Source organism: Oryctolagus cuniculus, chromosome 12 (assembly GCF_051225735.1).
Source record: "Oryctolagus cuniculus isolate XC-2025 breed Fujian yellow rabbit chromosome 12, ASM5122573v1, whole genome shotgun sequence".
NCBI lineage: Eukaryota > Metazoa > Chordata > Mammalia > Lagomorpha > Leporidae > Oryctolagus > Oryctolagus cuniculus.
The window spans coordinates 56,528,101-56,552,484 of NC_142878.1; the positions used below are offsets into that span (position 1 = coordinate 56,528,101).

Below are 24,384 nucleotides of genomic sequence, written 5' to 3' on the forward strand. Positions count from 1 at the left end.
CCACTCCTGCTCCTCTAGTTGCCTGGCTGCTGGGAAGAGGGAGCAGTCCCTGTATCCTGCCCTCACGCCAGCATCTCTTCTGTTCCGTGCCATGCTGCCTCCCCTCATTCATTCAGATTTTGTGTTCCTTCCATGGCAGAGCACACTGTGCTGCGTCAGCCATTGTTCCTCTCTCACTCACCAGGAGGAATATGCAAACAGAAGTCAGTAAATAACAGTGGTGATGTGGCAAGTAGGAGCAACAGGGAGGTAGGCAGCTGCATTTCAGTCCTTCCAAGTGGCCACTGAAGACTCCAAGCTTCGTGGGGTTGGGTAGCTTCAGGTTGTTGATGGCATTTGTATCCATAAGTCTCACAAACCAATTTTCTACCTGACTCCCTGAATGTCAATTTCGTTCCAGATAAATACAAAACACATTTATGGGACAAGCAGAAAAGAATCCCAAAGGCAGCTTTATGAAGATCTCTTACCATTACCACTCTGTGAAAGATATCAACTGTGGAAACTTGAAATCCAGAGGATAATTTCTCACTCTAAGAAAAGAGCCCTCGATGGCCAGGAAATTAAATACTTTTCATCCAACCTATCGCACATTTTCATCTGTTTTGCCTTGGAGTGATGGTTGCAGGAGCCTTGCTGTCATAGCCAGAGGGAAAGCAGAACTTAATCCATATACAATAGGAACAAAAGCAATGAGAAAAAAAAGGCTCTGTAAAAAGCAAACAGTGCAATGGAGCAGTCCCTCAACTATAAATAAATGATGCCATAAAGAATCACAGTTGATAGTGTTTAGGCTTTTAAGAGGCATTTTTTTTTTGAGTAAAACTGGGGGGTGGGGGGAAATTTCCTTTTCTAAAAACATTTAAATGAGTTGTTTTAAAAGAGAAGGGAGGGACAGGTGTTTGGCACAGCGGTTAAGATGCTTCTGGAGATGCCCACATTTCACCGTGGAGTGTCTGGGTTCAAGTCTCGGCTCTGCTCCTGACTCCAGCTTCCTGCTCATGCATACCCTGGGAGGTGGCAAGTGATGCTCAAGTACTTGGGTCCTTGCCACCTGTGTGGGAGGCCTGGGGAGCATTCCAAATGCTTGGATTCAGCCTGACACAGTCCAACCTGTTGTGGGCTGTGAACCAGCAGTTAAAAATGGGAGATCTCTGTCTTTGTCTACCTTTCAAACAATAAACAAAAGAGAAGGGAGTGTAGACAGGGCCAGCGCCATGCCTAGAGATTGTCTGTGCTTTTTGACTCCAAGAGCACCTCAGTAGCCTCTGGATGGTCGGCTGGTGAGGCAGGCACTGATGAGGGTTCACCCAACTGCTTTTCCTTTCTCTCTTGAGCACATGAAGAGGCTCTGATATTGGGAATGACCCCCTAAAATATATATGTAAATGTCATCCCTTAAAGTTACCCAGAAGTCCCATCTGGGGTGCCACGTATGTTGTTGAAATTTGGGGTGTCATACGATATCGCCATATGCTTATTAATAAATCCCCAATATTAATAAGCCCGAGAGGGTTCTTGCCCAATATGTAGAGAAGAATTCTAAATACCAGCATAAATAAACGAGGCAGCATGGTGCATTTTAAGCTTTTATTTAGTGAGATAGATGCATAGGAGAGTGAGAGCTTTATCTAAGAGACAGAGGGGTAAATCTGGGTTCATACTGAGCACCAGGAACCAGCCACGTGGCTAGAGGCCAGGGAAAAGAAGAGAGAGGAGGACACACCGTGTTCCAGGCTTTTAATCCACTCTCAAAGGGGAGTGGTTAATTAACCTGATTGGTCAGTGGGCACTCAGGTGTGACCAAGTAGGGGCGTGAGGTCACACAGGGGCGTGGCGAAGGTGTGGTCTTCAGCTCACAAACCTGATCGATTTTAGCCTGTATGCCTGCCTACTTCTGCTCCATTTTCAGCTTCCCGGCAGATATATGCGGTCCTGTGACTGGGTTCTGGTCAAGGGGGATGGAAAGATGTGAGGTACCTGTCTCTTCAGCTTGGTCCCTAAGAGCCTCCTGTATAGTACTGTGTGAATGTTGCCTCCACATCCCCTGCATGCATGCTGGACATTTAGATTCCTAAGCCTCAGGGTCTCCTTACTCCAAGCGTGATCCCTGGACCAGTAGCAGCAGCCCCACCAAGGACCTTGCTAGGAATACAGATGCTCAAGCCCTCCAGCCTTGTGGAATCAAAGCCTTCATGTTATCACCACCCACAGAGATCTCCAGGAGATTGGTAAGCAGGTAACAATGAAGCCACTGAATGACCACACAGAATGGAACTTTGATCTCCACCAATCTCTACCCCAAACACAGGTTTATGTGGGAATTCTAGGTTAAAGATAAAAAATACATACTACATATCCACAAAAACATTGTTTGGCTATTTTGTTATTTTATTTATATAAATCTATTCTATTTTTGTTACGTTATTTGCAGTCTTTTAAGATTTATTTATCTGAAAGGCAGAGTGACACAGGGTGACAGGGATCTTCCATCTGCTGGTTCACTCCCCAGATGGCCTCATCAGAAAGTGTGAAGAGTCAGATGGGTTAGCAGTCAGGGGACCCCAGTGGAATTTGGGGTGTAAAATACTTGCCTCCTTCCCCAATCTTTAGCAAGAACAAACAGGCCACTCTCCTTTCTTTGGAACCCCCAGCAAGGGAGCCCTTCCTGAGCTCACAGCTTATTCTCAAAACAAGTTACCTCTCCCACCCTTAGCAGGCCAGACAGGATGGAGAATTGTAAATGAGGTTTTTTGATGGTTTCTGTCTCCGCCTAGTAACTGAATGCCAATCTGATTGCCAAGTTTGTTTGTTTTTGTTTTTTTTTTTCCTTCAAAATTATATTTAAAAAGCCCACTGCCACCGTCTCCTTGGGTCTTCCTCTCTTGGAACCCCCCTCTTTGCAGCTCTAGCAGGAAGTTTCCAACCTACATAAATCCTACTTTACTTTCATTGCGGTGTCTGTGTGATAATTCTTCTTTTGTGCGAGACAAAGAACCAAGGCCATCCCCAAAACAAAGGGACTGGGCCAGGCCAAAGCCAGGAGCCTGGAACTCCATCCAGGTCTCCCATGTGTGTTACAAGGGCCCAAGCTCTTGGACCATTTTCCACTATTTTCCCAGGCACATTAGCAAGGAGCTATATCAGAAGTGGAGCAGCCAGGACTCACGTTGATGCTCTGATAAGTGAATGTCTTTGTTGCTCCACTTTTTTTTTAAGACTTATTTACTTGAAAGGCAGAGTTACAGAGAGAGGCAGAGGCAGAGAGAGGGATCTTCTACCTTCTGGTTCACTCCCCAGATGGCCACAGTGGCCACAGCTGTACTAATCTGAAGCCAGGAGCCTCAAGCCTCTTTCGGGTCTCCATGCAGGTGCAGGGGCCCAAGGACTTGGGTCATCTTCCACTGCTTTCCCAGGCCATAGCAGAAAGCTATATCAGAAGTGGAGCAGCTGGCACTTCAACTGTTGCCCATATGGGATGCTGGCACTGCAGGTGGCAGCTTTACCCACTAAACCACAGTGCCAGCCGCTGCTCCACTTCTAATCCAGCTCCCTGCTAATGCACCTGGGAAAAGCAGTGAACGATGGATGGCCCAAGTGTCTGTGATCCTGCACTCACCTAGGAGACCTCGAAGAAGCTCCTGGCTTCAGCCTGGCCCAGTCTCGGCCATCATGGCCATCTGGAGAGTAAACATGCAGATGGAAGATATCTTTCTTTCTCCCTCTTTCATATAAGTAAATCTTTTAAAAAATTATTTTTTTTCTTCAATCAAATCAGCACAACTAACTGCATTTGTTCCTGTTGAGAGGTCTGTACGCTGAGACAAGGCCTGTGCACATGGGTGGGCTCCCAGCCACCAAGGAGGCACAGGGGTGGGTTCTGGGTTTATTCATTCATTGTCCCTATTCACATTTATTAGGTCTTAAACAAACAGGTCCTGGCCTGTCATTGATTAAAACTGCTTAACACCTCAGGACCCATGCCCCAGCCTTCTACTTAAGTCAAATGGAAATTAGTTAACGCTACACCAGTGGGGTATAACTAAGGAAGATGCATCTGAATGCTGAGACCCATAGCTGGCATTTGTTAAAAGCATAATAGATGTTATTTATCATCATCATTATCATCATCATCATTGTCATCATCTCTGGATTAGAGGACTTCTGAGGTCCCCTATGATTCTAAAATTCTGTATATTTTCTGTCCTTGTCTTTATGGAAAACTAAGTGAATGGATTGGAGACTCCTAAAAACCTAGGACTGGGGAAAACACAACAGCCTGGATAGCTAAATGCTACCTGGGGATTTTCCAAGCCAAGATAAATCATGGCAATGGAAGGCTGGCCAACACCCAGCACATGCTGTGTGGAACTAGCACAAATACAGTGGTGACTTGAGTCTGAGTTTCTCTTTACAAAGAAATCTGTAAGAGAACAAACAACCCTTCTCCCAAAATCTGTCAAAAGAGGAGGGGCATCTTTGAGAAGACGCTGAAGTATCAAGATTCTATTGCCTCTACTTTTGTAATATTGCCAGAACTTCTCAAACAATGCCTTAACTCCCTAGGATTAAAGACTACTCTGCTAATACACTCAGATAACACCAGGTATTGCTTTCTTAGCAAAATATTTCGGCTTACTAGGCCTTAGTTTTCTCACCTTTGGGATGGGTAGAGTAGTGGTCAACTTGACCACGTGTCCACCACTAAATGCTTTGTGGCTTTTGGCTAAAAGAAGTCATAAAAAAGATGTTATGGATTAAGTGGTGTTATCATAAAGAAGCCCTTGGGGCAGCAAAATGGGAGAAGCTTTCTTGTCCAAGGGCTCCTCTGACATCAGCACATAGCTCACAGCTCACATGGTGTGTTACATGAGTGTGTACTAATTACTCTTATGCTTTGCAGAAGGCAGAAACATGTTGTAACATGGACAAGCTGCAGCCTCATGTCTGTTTTTGATTTACCATGTTTGGGAAAGCAATTATGGACCCCACATATTTATTTCTATTCTTTGTCAAGTAATTTCACAGATGCGAAGGACCACGGCTTCTCTGCTTCCTAAGGATGTTGCAGATCTTGTAGTCAGCGCCACAGAGCTCATTCTCCTGGTCACACTGAGATGTGTCTCAGACATGCAGTCCTCCAAAGCATGGCAAACTCTCCCCAGTGTGTAGGGACACAGCTGCAGGCCCACATGTCCAGCTATGCCACCATTCTTGAAACATACCGCTGCCCCCTTAGCCTGAGTCACCTGCTCACTAACTAGTGAGTACCCTAGCCCCCATGGGAGGTGCAAGTGTGAAATGTCAGACTAAAACTGCATTTTAATAGACCTTCCCCATAAATCATTGTGCCTCAGAGATATAATTTCCTAAAGAGAGGTATCAGAACAAGAAGAGATCACATAAAATTGATATGGTATTACACTTTGGAAAGTGATGTGGCAATACCTCCATTTGACAGATGAAATAACTGAGTTGCAAAGTCACATGGCTGTGTTGTTTCAAAGGGAGGGCTCTTCAGCTTTAGTTCTCTTGCTTGCTCATGCTGATAGTTTTTTTTTTTTTTTAAGATTTATTTATCGATTTTGAAGTCAAAGTTACACAGAAAGAGGAGAGGCAGAGAGGCAGAGAGAAAGAGAGAGGTCTTCCATCCAATGGTTCACTACCCAGATGGCCACAATGGCTGGAACTGCGCCAATCCGAAGCCAGGAGCCAGGAGCTTCTTCCAGGTCTCCCAGACGGGTGCAGGGGCCCAAGGACTTGGGCTATCTTATATTGCTTTCCCAGGCCATAGCAGAGAGCCGGACCGGAAGAGGAGCAGCTGGGACTAGAACCGGCACCCATATGGGATGCCGGCGCTTCGGGCCAGGGCATTAACCCGCTGTGCCACAGTGCCGGCCCCCATGCCGATAGTTGTTTACTTCACTTGAATTGACTCAGAGTAAATCTGATTTCATTTAACAGTCCATGTGGTCAACACTTTATACACTATTTTAAATTTAATTTCTGTATATCCTCTCCATACAGTTTGCTATTAGCTGTTTCACTACTAAGATTCTAGATCCTAGGAGCCAGTCCTGTGGAGTCTAGCCAAGTCCCCTGCACTGAGTTTGTGTGAAGGCCTAATGCTGATGACCTGGGCTTACGAAGCAGGTGGAAACCCAGTGGGACCACCCAAGATCCAGCGTGACTTGTGCTGTGCTTACAGTCAAGGAAGATCCCAAGTTTCCATCAAAGTCAACGCATACAGTGATTATTATGGGCTGGGAGAGAAAAGCCAGGTAAGATCAATTACTGCTGGCATTCTTTTTCCATACTCACCTTGTGATTCCGCCCATGCTTATCCAGCAGGGAGATGATGGACTTGATGTGGCCCTCTGCTATCAGATTTAAGGCTTCTGGGCTTTCAATCAAGATGCAGTGCAAAACTTCCAGGATACCTGCAGGAGCACCACAAAAGCCATTAGGACATTAAATAGCTTGCAGAATTGACATAATTTAGAGAGCTGATACCACCCTGCAGGGATAGAGTGCTATCAGTTCTTTGAATCTATTAAATATTCCCAGCCAGAAGAAAGATGTAATCATCTCTGGTTGACTTCAGGAGCCCCCAGGGGCCAACTGGTCTGTAATTCAGAGGTGAGTTTAATTTAGTACTAACCTCATCTCCCTCTTCCTGGACAAAGACATAATCCTTGGATGTGAAAATAAGGATAAGCAACTGTAAAACAGAATTCTGAGTCTGATCAAACCAAACAATGCTTCACTTAAAAATGGACATAAAAGATGTCCAGTTTAATATACATTCTGAAGATCATTCAAGCAGTTTAGAAAATATTCTGAGTAAGAATTTTTCTAGAAACCACCCCAGAAATTATGAGGCTACTTCAAAAAGTTCATGAAAAAATGGAATGAAAATGTAATGTACATTTTTCATGAGTGTTTTGAAAATGCTCAGTATTTTCATTTTATGTAATCTAGCATATCACACAAAGTACAACAAGATCACCAAATAAAGACTTTTTGCCATTTTCCCCTTTTCTTGGCACACTGGATAATCTTCCATATTAAGTAAAGGCTGAAGAAAAACTAGTGCTACATCAGCCAGACACATACAAGGGCAGCAGCAGGACAAAAATTCAAGGTAAGTAGTTGACCAATAACTTCATTGGTTTTGTTAGGAAGATTTCTTTTGATTCTGTTTATTTTTCCCCTCAGGTTTGTCATAAATTACTCTAAAATGTATCAAGCCCGTGAGAGAGAGCCCTGAAGAAAAGAGAGACTCCGGAAGACATGTGTAGGTAGATGATCCTTAGGGAATCTTCCTTGGGCTAGTTTGTCACAGCTCCTGCCACCTCTGGACTATGAGGAAAGCATCCAAACCTCCCAGCTTCCCAGAAAGGGGCCTACATCTCTCACCTTCACTTCTCTCCAAGGAAGCAAACTGCTGACCCCTGTGGCACGGTCACTTACCCACAATGACTACACTCCTGCCTCAAATTCTCTGAGTCATCAAGAAGGGGTCCAGAGATGTTGAAGAGTAAGGGGAGTTAGGGTCAGTTCCCTTACTCCAGTCATCCTCCAATTCTGCTTCTTACCATTAGGACAACATCAAAGAGCATTTTGAAAACAATAGGACAAACGTAGAGGAGGCTTTAAAAGAAGACCAGGATTCCTGGGGTTGGGGGTGGGGAGGGATGAAAGGATCCAGGGAGTGAAGTTGAAGGCACAAAGCTAAAATTAAACAAAACAGAATTGTTGAAATATGGGTTAGAGTTGCTAAATAAAGTTGTACAGTTTCCAGAAAGTTTTGAGATTTTTTTTTTCCTGGAATTATCTGAGAATCTTTTGCAGTCCTTGGAAACAGATTTGACCTTGTTTTCTTTACATAGAGAAAAGAAGGTTCACCTTGTCCAGCTACAGTTAACTGTTGATTCTTACCTGAGGAAGATTCTAGTCTGTCCAATTTACTGATAAGCCAATCAAGGTTATTGGAGAATTGAGCACAGTTGTTTCTGTTTCCACGGATGAGAGCAGCTACAAACAAGGAAACATTTGATTATATAGGTTAAAGGGCAGAATGATGAGCAGAAGAATTTGGAGAGCAATTGAATAGTTCATCTGCTAAGTAACTAAAAGGAACTGAATGACTAGCTTACTCTGTCGAAAACTTTGATGGAATTCTTTTTCTATTTTTAGAGGAGTAAAAATCTAGTAGTCACTCATGCAACATGCACTTCTGGAGAATCTGCTATGTACCAGGCACCTGCCCAGTGCTGGGAGCACAGCAGCGGGGCAGAAAAGGCAGTTTCCCTTCTTCATTGAGCAGGAAAGAGACAATAAACACATACCTAAACTGACTTCAGATAGCAATAAGCAAGAATCTAACATCTGCTTAGATACAGACTTAAGGACTCAATGTCATGCAATGTTTTCTTAAATCAAGCTAGAGATGTTTTATTCTTCAATTCTAAAGGAAGGCATCCCAATGCATACAGCTGGAAAGGTTAAACTAATAGAAAAACAGTAGCAACATACAATGTCTAAGATGTACCACTATATGACAGTGGTTCTCAGAGGACAGTGTCTGGACTGAGAACATCAACATCACCTGAGAACCTGCTAAAAATGCAAATTCCCAGATGGATTAAACTAGAAACTCTGGGGGTATCCCAGCATCTGGTCTAGCTATCTCTCCAGCTGATTCTGATGACTGCTCATCCTTGAAGATCATGGGCAGATGGTATCACAGAGAGGGAGAGAATATGCTGTCACTAGAGTTTTACCAATCTAGACAAGTATTCTTCCCTCCACAGGGCAACAATAGTAGATGCAAATCTGCAATAAGTCCAGGTAAACTAATTAATGCCCAAGTTACTTGCCCTTTGTGTGCCTGGTTTCTGGGATTGAGATTTTCAGAGACTAAGAAATTGTAAACTTAAGACAAGGAGAGACCTCTGGGGCCTCGACTTTATATTTTTATGGCTCCTAAAAGGCAGAATTCAGTCTGCTCTTCTAACCTGTTTTTAACCTGAAAAGCATGAGTTCTGGGGTCAGGCTGTTGAGGCTTAAGCTTTGGCTCCATCATGAATAAGATGTGTAACAGGGTTATGAGGATTTAAATGCATGCATTTCTTCATCAGTAAAACAAAGATAAGAATAGTTCACATCTCAAACTGTTTCTCTTTGTGTTAAAATGAGACATTTCACTGATGGGCACACAGAGCTCAATAAAGGTTAGCCATTATTGTTGCAATAACAACCACAGATTTTGAGCTATATCATTGCAAACTACTAGAGTTTGAAGAGACTTTACAGCGTCCTAGTGCACAGTGCCAATCCAATTAGTCTAAACCCTAGCAGGGAGAACAGGTTCAGGCTCATTTGTTTGGGGTCCCCTGTGAGCTACTGAACTTTCTGTGGACTCCTCTCTCAGTGGGGTATAGAAGCACAATTCAGAGAAAAGCCCTAAAGTGATGCCTTGTCAAAGAGCCTGATCAACTCGTCTGGCCACTTTCTTGCATTTGTGGATCAGGTCTTCCTGTTGCCTCCTTCCCCTAAGCTGCCAGCTCCAACCTACGTGATGGATCCTGTTATAGCAGGCATGAGCATCATCATACACTTGGTGTTGAGACATGAAAGGCAGGTGCTGGAACTTTCTTACTCCCTGCCAAGTAAGTAATAGACCAAAATAAGGGGAGTCATGACCAACTAGTGGATATGTGAAAGGGCACAGGATTTAAGACAATACTAGTTCTCAAAGTGCAGGCAATAACTTTAAAGATATTTAAAACTGGAAGACTCTTGTCAACATGTTCTAGTCTGGCTTCTTTATTTTAAAAACAAGGAATTGAGGTTTAGAGAGGGAAAATGACTGTCAAGGGTCAATAGGTAGTTTTGGCAAGACTGATTATCACCTGCTTCGACCTGTTTCTGGCTTCTTGCTCCAAGTTAAGGACAATAAGCTATTAGGTTACCAGAGTGAATGTCTGGGTTAGAATCACATGGTTAACAAAAGGCTTTCAAGGAAGGCAGCTAGACGGCAATCTTGGGTGCCAATGGAGAGCCCATACACACTCCTCTTGCAGTCCCCACCAAGAGCGCACTGTATATGCACTTACCCAGCAGCTTGTACAGGAGGCTGAGGACTTCTTTCCAAGCCATGCCACTCTCTTCCCTTGCAATCCCTGCGAAGTGTGCCACACTATTGTAGATATTTAAGCGATCAATGCAATTCAACACCAAGGCCAACATTCCCTGAGAAGGAGAGTTGAGGAAAAAGTGAACATTCCTGGTGGAAACAGCACTATCCCTTTTTCTCTTTCTCCTCCCATATCATTCACCTTTCCTAGCTGATAGTGCTAATGTGCAAATAGACCTTCCTGGTGCCAGTTGAGTTTTCCTCCTAAAAACACAATATACATTTTTATATCTCAGAGACCTAAATAGCATCCATTTTGGAAGTGAGTCAGCAGTCTCTTCTGATGGATTTGTCCCCATGTGTTGTGTTTAACTCAATCCAAGGACATGCTGAGGAAGAGGAAGCATCAATGAATCTCACAAAAACCTGTTTTCTGTCTGTTGTGAAGTGATTCTGAGTCATCCAGAAATAGCTCTGGATACAGTACCTATTTCTCTCTGAAATCTCAAATACAAAAAATTCCATTCAGATGCATAAGATAACCATGTTTGGTCTCCCCTTGCCCAAATTGCCCTATCAAAATGGTGGGATTGAGAGACAATCAGACACAAAGAGGTTTTTCAAGTACTTTTCCAGCTAATATATAGTCCCACTCCATCAAAACACCCACCTCCTGCTATTCTTCAAGAGTAGAAAGGATATGCTGAAGGCAGCTTCAGTAGCCTAGCAGGCAGACAGAAGGATCTGAGCCAAAGTCTACACAGATCAGAAGACTCAGAAGGGAAGATTCCACATCCCATACCACTAGGAACTGGCCAAGGGACAAGCCACGTCCCAAGGAATGGAAAGCCCATTGGCATCAGCTCATTATGTCCCAGTTTGGGGATCTGTGACTTGGCTACGGTCAGGCACAGCCTGGCTGGAGTCAGAATGAAAGCCCAGGTCTCTTGAGCTTCTACCTGGTGTTTCTTTCATGTGAAGGCCCTAACCCCCAAGCACTCAGAAGCCCAAGTTCTAACACCCAACATCATCAGCATCATTCAAAGCAGTTGACAGGCATTCTTGAGGTGGCCACATCTAGGTATTTGTGTTTTTCAAATAGGTTTCCTAGGTAGTTCTGACATTTCCAAAAATACAAGATTCATAGCCAATGCCATGCTCCCAGAGATAAAATTTCCTGGAAATGGATTTGGGATGCACAGGTGGCACTGAGGCACTGAAACATAATCTGGTGAATGTGCCCACCATTGCTGCTATAACCAGGGGCAGTTGACAAGGAAGGTCAACCGCCGGGACAAGCTTTCCTAACCAGTCTCTGAATTGCTTTCTTGTTCCCTGGCTCTTGTAAACACGCACAAGCACAGAGATAAAGCTAAATTGTCGTGGTAAAGCTATTTTAACTCTGGACACAAAGATAATCTCAACTTCTTTATTTTTTTGACTCACCTCTTCCTTGAAAAGATTCTGTCTGTTTTTGAGGGAGCGGAGCTTGTTTTGCTTGTCTTCATGCTGCATCTCCTCCTCCGGGGGCTGGAAGTACGCAATCAAGTCGTGGAGGGTCTGCAGGACCTCTTCTATAGGCAGGGTGACAGGGGCAGCTGTGCGATTGTTCCCACTAAAAGCCACGAGACGGACAGGACTCAGGCACCAACATCCAGAAGAGCCCCGACAAGCATCCACCTGGCACTGGCTCCTAACGGCTCCACACTGAACTCAGTGAGCTTTTCCCTGGTTATTGTCTGTACTAACAGTTATAAAATGAAGTTTACCAACCAATAGAGCACCAAGAGAGAATACTCGGATTCCATTTTAAAGCTACTTCATAAACAAAAGGAAATGTCTCCTTTTAGCATGTTTATTTTCAAGCAACGTGTAACTTATTCTGTTAAAATTACTGTGATATTTCACCACCTAGGATGCAACAAATCTTCACTGAATGTCTAATGATTTTTGGGTAATCCAAAGAGGAGCTTTGTAGCTGTGATTAAGACAATGACTTTTCTACCTGCAGATGTTTCCCTTTCATCCACCATGGTTTTCTGCCACTCAAGCTAAGAACGGACAGGAGAGGGCCGTCACTGAAGGCTACCTATTTATCCCCATGGAAGCAGAAAGTAAAATCCAGGACAGAACTAGAAAATGCCTGGACTTTGATCATGGAATGCAGCTCTCAACACAGGTACATCAACAAATGGCCGCAGGTTTGCCTTACAGGAAGTACCAAAAGAAGTTCTTCACATTGAAAGAAAATGACAACAAATCATAACTAGAATCCTTATAAAGAAATAAAGAACAACAGTAAATATAATTATGTAGGTAAATATAAAACAACAGTATAAATATATTTTTCTTTTGCTCTTATAGTTAAGAAAACAATTGCATAAAACAATAATTGTAAAATTGTACTATATAGGAGGATGCAAAATATGTGGCAATATTATCACAGAGGAGGAGGACATCTACAGAATAATGTGGGGTAAGTTTATTTTACTAAGTCATTATTAATTGGAAGTACCATATTTCAAGTTAAATACAATACAGTTCCCTGGAGCAATCTCTAAGAAAATAACTCAAAAAATTTGTTAAAAATCCCAAAAATGTAATTAAAATGGCACAATAGAAAATGCCTAAAACAAAATAAGGCAGTAAAAAAGGAACAGAGAAAAATATGAGAAATGAGACATAGCAAAATAAAAGCATCAAAATAATAGATATAACTTAATCTGAATAATTATATTAAGTATAAAGGGATTAGACATATTAAAGGATATTGTCAGACTAGATTTTTTTTAAAAAATGTAATATACACTATCCATAAGAGACACATTATAGATTCAAAGACACAAACAGATTAAGATATAACATGAAAATAGTAACCATAACCTACATGTAAAATATCTGGAGTGGCTCCCCAAAATAGACTTAAGATGAAAAATGTTCATACAGAAAAAAAGGAAGGTAATTTATAATCACAAGAGTTGATTTATCAAGAAGACAAACCTATTATAAACATATAAGCACTCAAAGAGACCAACATATGTGAAGCTAAAACTAACAACATTGAGGGAGATAATTCAACAATAAAAGGCTTCCATAGCCTTGGCAACTCATGACAAGAGCCTAGGGTGATTACTGATGCCATAAACAAGAGTGTCAATTTGTTAAGTCAACAACAGGAGTCACTGTGCACTTACTCCTCATGTAGGATCTCTGTCCTTAATGTGCTGTACATTGTGATTTAATGCTATAACTAGTACTCAAACAGTATTTTTCACTTTGTGTTGCTATGTGGGTGCAAACTGTTGAAATCTTTATTTAATATATGCTAAACTGATCTTCTGTACATAAAGAGAATTGAAAATGAATCTGGATGTGAATGGAAGGGGGGAGAGAGAGGGAAAGGGGAGGGTTGTGGGTGGGAGGGACGTTATGGGGGGGAGGCCATTGTAATCCATAAGCTGTACTTTGGAAATTTATATTCATTAAATAAAAGTTAAAAAAAAATAGAAACCTCAATAGCCTGTTTCTAGTTGGTTAATGCAATAAACCCTGTTAATCACAGATGAAACCATATAACCATCTGAATACACAAAGCAGCAGCATTTGACAAAATTCAATAAACTTTTGAGATAAAACCTCTTGGGGCCCATGTTGTGGCACAGCAGGTAAACCCACCGCCGGTGATGTAGGAATCCAATGTTGGTGCCGATTCCTGTTCTGGCTGCCCCTCTTCTGATCCAGTTCCCTGCTAATGGACTGGGAAAAGCAATGAAAAATTGCCCAAGCGTTTGGGCACCTGCCATCCATGTGGGAGACCTGCATGACACTCCTGGCTCCTGGCCTTGGACTGGCTCAGAATCTGGTCACTGTAGCTATCTAGGGATTCAATCAGCAGATGGAAGATTCTCTTTCCCTGTAACCCTGACTTTCAAGTAAATAACCAAATCTTAAAAAAAAATGAAGTCTCCTGATAGAAGGGAACTTCTTCACCTTGATAAAAGGGCATTTGCAAAAGCCTATCATCAACATTGCACTTAAAGGTAAAAAAAAAAAACAAATTTCCCCCACTAAGAACAGGAGCAAGAGGAGGATGTCCGTACTTATCACCTTTATTCTACATAGTGGTGGATCTTCTAGCCAGTGTAATCATGGAAGAAAAGTAATAAAGGACATTCTATTTTGAAAGAAAAAATAAAACTTCTCATTATTCACTGTTGACATGACCCTGTATACAGAAAATTCTAAAACTCAGTTTCTATATGCCAGTATTCCTATATAGCAATAATGAATAATCTGAAATCAACCTAAGGAAATAATTCCATGTGGTACCACCAAAAACAACCAAATGCATAGGAATGAATTTCACACTTTGGATAGCAGTTTTCCAGTTTCTTAAAACATCACCAGATGTCCACTGATGCACTAGTGGATAAGTAAATTGTGGTAGTCATATATAATGAAATACTACATCAGCCTCGAAAGGGAATGAAACTGATTCATACCAAAGCAAGGATGAACTTTGAAGATACTTTAGTAAGTAAGTTGGACACAAAAGGACAAATAATGTATGATTCCATTTATATGAAGTACCTAGGGCAGTCAAAATCAGAGAGACAGATAGTAGGAGCCTGTCTGTGGGAAGAGGAGATTGAGAAGTCATTGTTTAATGAGTACAGAGTTTCTGTTTGGGATGATTAAAAAAAAACAACTCTGGAGATAAGATGGTTAGTGGTGACAGTTATCCAACAATATGAATGTACTTAATGCCACCAAACCAGACACATAAAATAGCTAAAATGGTAAACTTAACAAATACATCAATTCTACCACAATAAGAATATTAAAAAGTCAAACAAATTTACATATGATTCAAGAATTTCACTCCCAGGGATTTACTCAAGAGAAATGACAGCAAATATCTGAAAACTCTCACACTAATAGCCATAGCAGCTTTAGTCATACTAATGAAAAATGAAAACAACCAACTCACCAATTGATAAGTAAATAAAATGCAGTATATGTGCATCTGTATCTATCTATCTAGGTCCACCTTTCCATGCACAACATCAAATACACTTATATACACAGGCATAAAAATAAAAAAGGGACAGAGCAACATGTATAAATCTCAGAGATGTAAAGCTAAATGCAAAGGACAGATTCAAAAGACAAGACATTTCGTGACTTAATGTATCAATTTAATGTCTTAAATTGAGAGATAAAGAGGGTCAAGGCCTAGGGCTAGAAGTGGCCTAAGAGGTATTTCTGGGGTGATGAAAAATGACTTAAAACAGAAATGTGATGACGATTGTACAGCTTTGTAAATATACTAAAACGCACTGAACTGTATCCTTAACAAGAGGAATTTGAGGACATAAATTCTACTTCAATAAAGCTGTTTAAAAATAATTTTCCCTTTATCAGACATGTAATTTCCACTGACTTTAAACAGCTTGATTGATAACTCGCATATCATAGACTCACCTATTTCAAAAGTAGATTTGTGCAACCATCACTGCAATGCTTTAAAACTTTTCCATCAGTGTTCCAAAGAAACCCCCTACATTTTAGCAGTCAGTCTTCTGTTCCCCCTAAGACCTTCCAGCCCTAGGTAACAACCAATATATCCTATGTCTATATGGGTTTGCTTATCCTGGGCATTTCATATAAACGAAAACATGTAATACACAATATTTTGTGACCAGCTTCTTTCACTTAGCATACTATTTTTTCCGGGTTCATTCATGACATGGTATATATCAGTAGCTCACTCCTTTTTATGGACTGATAGTTTTTATGAATAAATTACTCTTTTATTTATTCATTAGCTGATGGACATTTAGATAGTTTCTTCTTTTTGCTTATTAATGATGTTGCCATAAGTATCTGTACATGAATTTTATGTGAATATAGGCATTCATTTCTCTGCGTATATACCTAGAAGTGGATGAGTCATATATTAACCCTATGTTTAACCTTTCAAGGGACTTCAAGATTGTATTCCAGAGTAGCTGCGACATTTTACATTTCCACTAGCCACGTATGACTATCCCAATTTCTCCACCTCTTCTCCCATCCTTGTTATTAACAATGTTTTTGATTACAGTCATCCTACAGGGTACACAGCAATATCTTGGTGTTTTCCTGATGGCTAATGATGGTGAACATTTCTTCATGTGTTTATTAACCACTCTATATCTTGCAGAAATATCTATTCATATCCTCTGCTCATTTTAATTGGTTCATTTGCCTTTTCAAAAAAATCAGTCAATTGTAAGAGTTCTTTATTCTAGATACAAGTCCCTTATATGCAATATGTGAGTTTCAAATCTTTTCTACTATTATGTGAGTTGTCTTTTCGCTTACTTGGTATTGCTTTTTGTAGCAAAAACATTTTAAATTTTGATGAAGTTAAGCATAATTATTCTTCTATTGCTGCTTTTGTATTTGGTATGTTAGTATTTAAGAAACCACTGCCAAGTCCAAAGTCATGAATACTTATGTCCATTTCTTCTCCTACATATTTTATAGTTTGAGTTCTCACATTTAGGTCTTTGATCCCTTTTGAATTAAGTTTGTATATGTATGAAGTAAGAGTCACTGTCTTTTACAAAATACTTCAGGGCAGAGGTTGAGAGAATTAGAGGCCAGATAAAGACAAGCTTCTATCTTGAAGGTAATGACTTTGGTGCTAGTCAAGGTTACATGAAAAAATTCACGTTCGCATGCAAGAACCTTTTTGTGCCTATGGCAGGCTCTTCACTCTTACAGCCTTTCTTTGAAGAAGGGGGTAGGATCTGGAAGTAACAAGACATAGAAAGGAAAAAATATCTTGCCTAGGGATCACAGGAAGCCAGTGGCAGAGCCAAAAGTAAACTAAGGATTAGGGACTTGCAGGTCTAAGTTTCATTGTGTGGCAGGAATACCTCTACAATCCACTCTTTAATTTTGGTTATGGAACCTCTGAACTATAATGGGTGCATAGCCAGCTAGCCAGAGATACTTTTCTCAGCCTCCCTAAAGCTAGGTATGACCATGTAATTCAGCTTAGTCAATGGATACAAGATAAAGTGATCTACTTCTGAGTCAAATCCTTTAAGAAAGAAATTGCTTGCCCTCTATTCCCTCTTCCTTTCCCATTTTTTGCACGACAGACCTCAGGCATAGTACTAGTAGCTATTTCTGACTATATGGAATGAAGAAAACATACATGGATGGCAGTTCTCAACTGTGGCTGAATTTTATAGTCACCAAGAGAGCATCAATACAAGACTGACATTTGGATTCCACTTCCAAAAACTGATACCACTGGTTTCAAACGCAACCTGAGCAAAAGGGTGTTAAAAATCTCCCCAGATGAATCTCACATGTAGGCAAAATTGAAATGTCCATTCCAAGATAGTGGTTTTAAAATGGCATCATGCATTACAGCATCACCCAGAAGGCCTTTGGAAATATGATTATCTTATTGCCAAGACACCCAATTCAGTAGGTCTGGGGTGAAACTTGAGAATGTGTGTTTTTTAACAGATTTTCAAGTGATGCTGCTGTGTTGGTCCAGAGGCATACTTTAAGAGCCTGTTGGAGGTGCTGGCATTATGGTGTAGTGGGTTAAGCCTCTGCCTGTCACACAGGCATAAAATATTAATGCTGGTTTGAGTCTCAACTGCTCCACTTCTGATCCAACATTACTGCTAAAGCTCCTGGGAAAGCAGAGGAAGATGGTCTGAGCTCTTGAGTCCTTGCCACCCATGTAGGTGACTCAGATGGATTTCCAGGCTCTTGGCTTTGGCCTGGCCCAGCCCTGGCTGTTATGGCCATTTGAGGAGTTAATCAGCAGATGGAACTGCTCTCTCTTTATCTCTCTCTCTCTATTTTAAATAAATAAATTTGTAAAAAGAGCCTGTAGGAGATGTCAAACAGATGAACTTGAGCTGCAGGGGCTGGGTTATCTGTTTTCCCTAAACCACCTGCCCACTCTGCATTGTTACTTAGAAAACAAATAAAATTTATTCTGCATTGAAACAGCAGCTTAGTATATGTTCTAATGTGCATCCTTTGAATTGAAGGTTTCAAGTCAAAGCATAGTAAAGATATAAAGAAGCCCTTAGTTCATGCAACTTCAATCATGCATTTTATACCTTCCTGGCTTTTTACAAGGGAAGAATGATTTGGAACACTGCACTGTTTACAACAGAATCAACTCCACACAGTAATTGGAGAAAGCAATCCACAGGGTTCTGTTTTGGCAGTACTGTTTATGCTGGAAGGATTGCAACCCAAGCAGACAGTTCAGTTACTTTTCCCATTTAAGTTTTAGCCATAGTTGGGTAACCCAAGGCTTCCGATGCAAATCCCCTTTGATCCAAATTACAGCAGCAATACCGAATGATGTAAAGACGATTTCTAAGTAGCACCGAGAGGATAGGTTAGCTTTCCTCCTCTCCTTCTCCCTTTACACCCTAAACCAAAAGGACATAAAGCACTCCAGCAGTCTCAATTTTCTTTTGAACATCTCAGGTACTCATCATTCCAACCTGCATAACTAAAGGGCTTGGGCATTTGTTGGGCAAAATGTGAAGCTGGTAGGAGATCATTGCGTGGGAAAGTTTTAGTCCCAAGTTCTCTCTGGTAAAACTCATCATGGGTGTTCAATTATTTCCTGGAAGTAGTATTGAGAGAAGGTGGATGAGTGGGTTTGGAAACCACTTATAGGAAAAAGAGAAGGAGCAAACGTACCTGACAAACTGGCTGAATAAGGCAGTCGTGTTCCGGATGATACGAGCAGCCTGGGACTCCTCACGCTGGCATCTCTGCAGTGTTAATCCGTCATCCATGTGACCTTCCTGATGGAGTATGACCTACCCATAAGGCATGGGACAGTGGGTCAAGGTTGCATGTTACTCCCTAGCTAGAGCTGTTCAGTCAACATTTCCTGCAATATTTTCCTCTTCTTCCTTTCCCCAACCAAGCTCCTCTAGGTCCATTTTGAAACTGGAACATTAACAATGTTATTTCACCCATATGTCCTATTACTGACATGTGAATCATTGCTGAAACATGGTGCTCTGATGAACACGAAATTTTATGTGCCACCATGGTATGAGTTCCAATAAATTCCATGGGCCTAGATGACCAATTTGAAAGGTTGAAAACATACTTTATAATAGTGTTTTTCTTCTAAAATGAACACAGAACCTTACCCTTGGAGATGGGAAAAGTCACTTTTTTCAGAGACCTCTAGAGACATATTGGGGGAAGCAGAAAGAATTTAAAGCAAAGTCCTCTACTGGGATCAGGCTTGGATCTCTACAGAAGGGGAGCTACACTTAGTGTGTTAACAGGAGTCCTAGGGAAAGCAGCTCAGAGTGGTAGCCTGATTCTCACGGAGGCCAAGGAGGGGTTTGGAAGGTGAGGGGTCTACTATCACCTGACCTTAGTTTGAGTCCTGCTGTGCCTTTGAATAGCTGTGTGCCTTTGGGCAAGTTACTTAATCCCTCCCTGCTTCAATATCACCATCTGCAAATGGACTTATCTCAAGATGATTACTGAGAGGATTCATATAGATCATTTGGCATGGTTCCTTGAATTTGATAGGTGCTCACCAAGTGCTTATTATAAGGGACAGTATATTACTCATTTTAGACCAGTAATGTAAAAGCTACTTACTGATCATCATCAAGGTCTTCATGATACAATTTTTGGTTGGGGCTGGCAGCTTTAGTGTGCAGGTAACATTTTCCCTTGACAGGGTCAAATATGCATAGATGTTAAATGAAATGGTTTGACCCCAGTTCAAGTCAGGGACAAATTCTGATTCAAGTTCCCTGACATGATTTCCTGATTCAGGGACTAAGTAAAGAGAGATCATTTGTAGGTCCTGGAAGCCAGTCTGTATGTCAACATAAACTAAATATGTGGCTCCAAAATTATCTTTGTAATAAGAATTTTGGTTCTTCTTCTTTTTTTTTTTTTTTTAACAGGCAGAGTGGATAGTGAGAGAGAGAGACAGAGAGAAAGGTCTTCCTTTCGCCGTTGGTTTACCCTCCAATGGCTGCTGCGGCCGGCACACTGCGCTGATCCGAAGGCAGGAGCCAGGTGCTTCTCCTGGTCTCCAATGGGGTGAAGGGCCCAAGGACTTGGGCCATCCTCCACTGCACTGCCGGGTCATAGCAGAGAGCTGGCCTGGAAGAGGGGCAACCGGGACAGAATCCGGCGCCCTGACTGGGACTAGAACCTGGGGTGCCGGCGCCGCTAGGCGGAGGATTAGCCTAGTGAGCCGTGGCGCCGGCCTTCTTCTTAATATAGAGAAACAATTTACTTTACTTTTCATTTGAAAATATCTCTGTTTTTTTATTTTGAAGATACACCCTGATACAATAGCTTCACATAGGAAACATACAGGCCTTGCAAAAGTTCACATTTAAAAAAATTAGGCCTTAAAAATGTTCTAACTGCCATAAAAACTGTACATATTTATGGGGTGCCATGTTTCAGCTGATGCACACACTGGGTAATCTATGTTTACTTTCAACAAAAGACTCGGTATTCCCTCTAGATACTGGGGCTTAAGTACTGGCAAAGGATGGCCTTAACACTGGAGTCACGGACTGTTAGAAAACATCACTTTGTTAGAAGGTCCCAGCAACTGGTTAACAATATTGCATTTTGACTTAGCAATACATTCCCACTAAGTTTACTTTGGCCTGAGTCCCAGATTTCTGGCCCCCAAAGATCAGAATTCTTAGGTCCTGCTTGCTCAGAGAACAAGTTCAAACTGGCCTTCTAGCTGAGAAAGAGAACTGGGGGAAATGCGGTTGTTAGGCTACTGGTACTATGTCCCACTGACCTCAGAAGCCCACTTCCTAGGCTCGTCTTTATCAAGGAAGAATCTCCCCACCCAAGAGCAAGCAGGACCTAAGAATTCTGATCTTTGGGGGCCAGAAATCTGGGACTGAGGCCAAAGTAAACTTAGTAGGAATGTATTACTTTGAAAACCTACAGAGGCTGTATATGGTATTACACCCTACAGAGGGTTTAATTTTCTTCTGAAATGCTGGTAGAAGATAGATTTTTGGCATATTATTTTCTATTTGTCCTTAATCCCTGGGAGTAGTCCTCACTGCTGGAGTGTAGACCCTGTGGGATTCAGCTGAGAGCCAACCCTATTTTCCAGGGTCATTCCAGCTTGACGGGCCCTGAGCTCCAGCCTCTGTTGCCGTAGTACTGCCACTGCCATTCTGCCACCAGCTCTGCTCTGCTTTTCTCTACCACAGTTGCAGTTTTCTGACTGATTCCTTGGCTTCACAGCCTGTCCATGGTCAGCTTAGGACCCTAGGGAAAACTGCATATATAATTTAGGCTCCTGTTTCTATAGGTCCCTTGGCTCCCTAATCTTGGCTTCTGAAGTCCCAGAAACCTTGGCTGGTCATTTGTCAAATCCAGCACCGTGGAGCTAACACAAGACCCCCATTTCCTAGGCCTGCAAATCAACAAATGCCCTCAAGGGAAAAATGGAGATAAAGGTGGTTTCACATTAGTGCACTTACTTATATTCCAGGCATAATCTTTAGCATTCCTGTTTCAGGCTCCTTGGTTGTTGAAACCTTCAAGCATTTTTTGTTTTGTAGCTCATCTGGATTTTCTAGTTTTTTTTTTTTTTTTTTTTTTTTTTTTTTTTTTTTTAATGGAAAGATTGGGTTCATATAAGCTAGACTGTGTAGACTCTTGTTCTGTTTTCTAGCTCCTCCTGATAATTCTATTTTATCTTTTCTTGATGTTTTCCTGATATGTTTTTCTTTACACAAAAATAAGAAAATACCTTGTGGTTTGTTCTCAACATCCTTTCAGAGAAACTGCATTACATTATACTTAAAATGTAGTGTACACTGCCTCCTAGAACTTTGCTCTCAGACTCCTCGACTACCCAAGCCCGGATTTTGTAAGGGTTTTCCAAGAAGTAAAGCATCACATCCTTGACATCTATTCTCTGGTTCACATCAGAAGAAACCCTGTTACAGCAATTGACTTGATGGTAAAAAGATGCTACATGTCTCCCAATCCACTAGCTTCCAACTGTAACACGTTATGATGGACCATTCAAATTTGGAGATAATTCTCTGTGGATATAGCATCATTCCACAGCATCTCTTCTCTTCTGTATCTTGTTCCAGTGGGCTTTGTTACTATGCACTCTGCATTTCTCTGTAGGGATTCTATTCCATATCCACATTATTAAAATTGTGTGCTAACTCCATTATCCACTTAAATGAGGAGAGCAATGATGTATATAACCCCAAAACAGCAAACCACCAAAAGTCATTTAGATCAGATTTTAGAGTACATTAAACAAATCCCTCCCATCCCCACAGAATTGTCATGTATTTAACTTTGTTTTTCATTGAATAAGAGAACAAAGTAACCAAAACAGATTGACGTACCAGAGGAGCTATGTACCACATGTCAGAGAAAAACTCTTCAGAGTAGTTAAGTAAAACATACTCATGTTCACCTGATTCTCAGCACTTCTATTCCTAGCTGATTCCAACTTAGAATAAATCAACTGTGGACAGGTTCTTTGACCCCTCACCTTCCTTTTGAGAGGTCCCAGGCGGGATGTTTTGGCGTCTTGTGCTTTGTAGGTTACCCATAGACCACTGGCTATGTGCTGAACAAAGCAGACAGAGTCCCCATATTTGATTTCTGGAACTCCCATGCCTTCTATATCTCGCTTGTGACTGGAATCCAATTTCTCCTTGGTTTCCTATTTCACACACAAAAAAAGAAACAAACACAGGCGTGCCTGATAAAATGGAAATTCAATATATAAAACAAATCACTTATGCAGAATACGTAAGCCAGGTAACTGATGATCAAAATCATGATGTATCTGTCCAAGTTGAGATTTCAGAAAGGGTTGCTTTCCTTACCTGCTGTTAATTGTGAAAAACCAATGGATCTCAAGTTTCAGCTGCCTCAATGATGATTTAAATCTGTAGGGAGGGAGATGCTTTGGCGTAGTGGGTAAGGCTGCCTTCTGCAGTGCCAGCATCCCACCCGGATGCTGGTTCAATTTCTGGCTGATTCACTTCCAATCCAGCTCCCTGCTAATGTGCCCAGGAAAACAGCAGATGATGGCCCAAGTACTTGGGCCCCTGCACCCACAAAGGAGACCTGGAGGAAGCTCCCGGCTCTGGATCAGCCCAGCTCTAGCCATTGTGGCCATTTGGGAAGTGAACCTGCGGATAGATAATGGATCTCTTTCTCCCCTCTCCACTCTGTAATTCTTCCCTTCAAATAAAATAATAAACAAAAAATCCATAGGGACAGAAGGTAGTTAGTAGCACCTCTCTTCTGATCTGATTTTATTTAATTCCCTACTATGTTTTCTATTTTCCTCATCTTGACATTGATACCTTAATAAGTCATACTTTATTGGTTTAATTAACTTATTTTCGCCAAGTGATATCTTTTGTAATTTTAATGATTATCTTATATAAATGTCCTGACTCAGGAATTTTAAACTAATATCATGTAAATCTCCTATAAAAATAAGCAGCAAAAGGAGACTCTGAGCAGCAGGAGGTGCCACTTTGACACAAGTTAATATAGTAATTTGCATATTAGTCCCTTAGGGCCCCCTTAGTTGTACTGTACAGTCAATGGATCTCATTATTCAATTGCCACTGTTTCACTACCGATTCTCCACTATGTAAGAGGGACTTACTATGCACCAGATAACCATGGTGACAACTTGATGTGTCTGTCACAAGAATGTGTCACAAAATAGATCCTTGATCTATGCATGGTAACTTTTCCCCCTTCTTATCAATCAGGGCCTCTGTGGCTCTATTCTGAATGGTTCTACTCTATTTCCATTTCTTTTCTACATCTTGCGTTAAATTGCTCATTTGTAAAAGCCATTAACTAGGTGACATTCTGAATATTTTACAGAATGAAAAATGTGATGTGTTAGTCTCTCTGCTTGTGGTAACATTCCTCTCATTCTTAATGATGGAACAACTGCAACCCATGTATTGAGCCCTTACCATGTTTAATGCAGTGTCCTAACTTCTTTACATGGACAGGTATTAACTCTTCATAACAATCTCTGATACAGCTACAAACACTGCCCCAGTTCTACCAATGAGAAAATTTGGGAAGTAATTTTCTCAAGGTCACTCAAGGAATAATGCCAGAATGAAAACCGAGACACTTAGCCCAGAGTCTACTCTCCTTCACTA

At 41.4% G+C, this 24,384-nt stretch overlaps 1 protein-coding gene across 10 annotated transcripts in view; it reads right to left on the reverse strand.

Annotated features, from left to right (window-relative positions):
- The window catches only part of RYR3 (ryanodine receptor 3), a 582,715-nt gene that overhangs the window by 280,290 nt on the left and 278,041 nt on the right, over positions 1-24,384 (reverse strand). For all 10 annotated transcript variants that reach the window (XR_016217200.1, XM_089309149.1, XM_070053265.2 and 7 more), the window contains 6 exon segments: positions 22,731-22,904; positions 18,881-19,002; positions 11,588-11,756; positions 10,122-10,257; positions 7,942-8,037; positions 6,322-6,440 (listed from right to left, as the gene is read on the reverse strand). Coding sequence is in view for 9 of the 10 variants with exons in the window: in XM_089309149.1 (XP_089165275.1) it covers positions 6,322-6,440; positions 7,942-8,037; positions 10,122-10,257; positions 11,588-11,756; positions 18,881-19,002; positions 22,731-22,904 (816 nt within the window). In the remaining variant the exon portion in view is untranslated.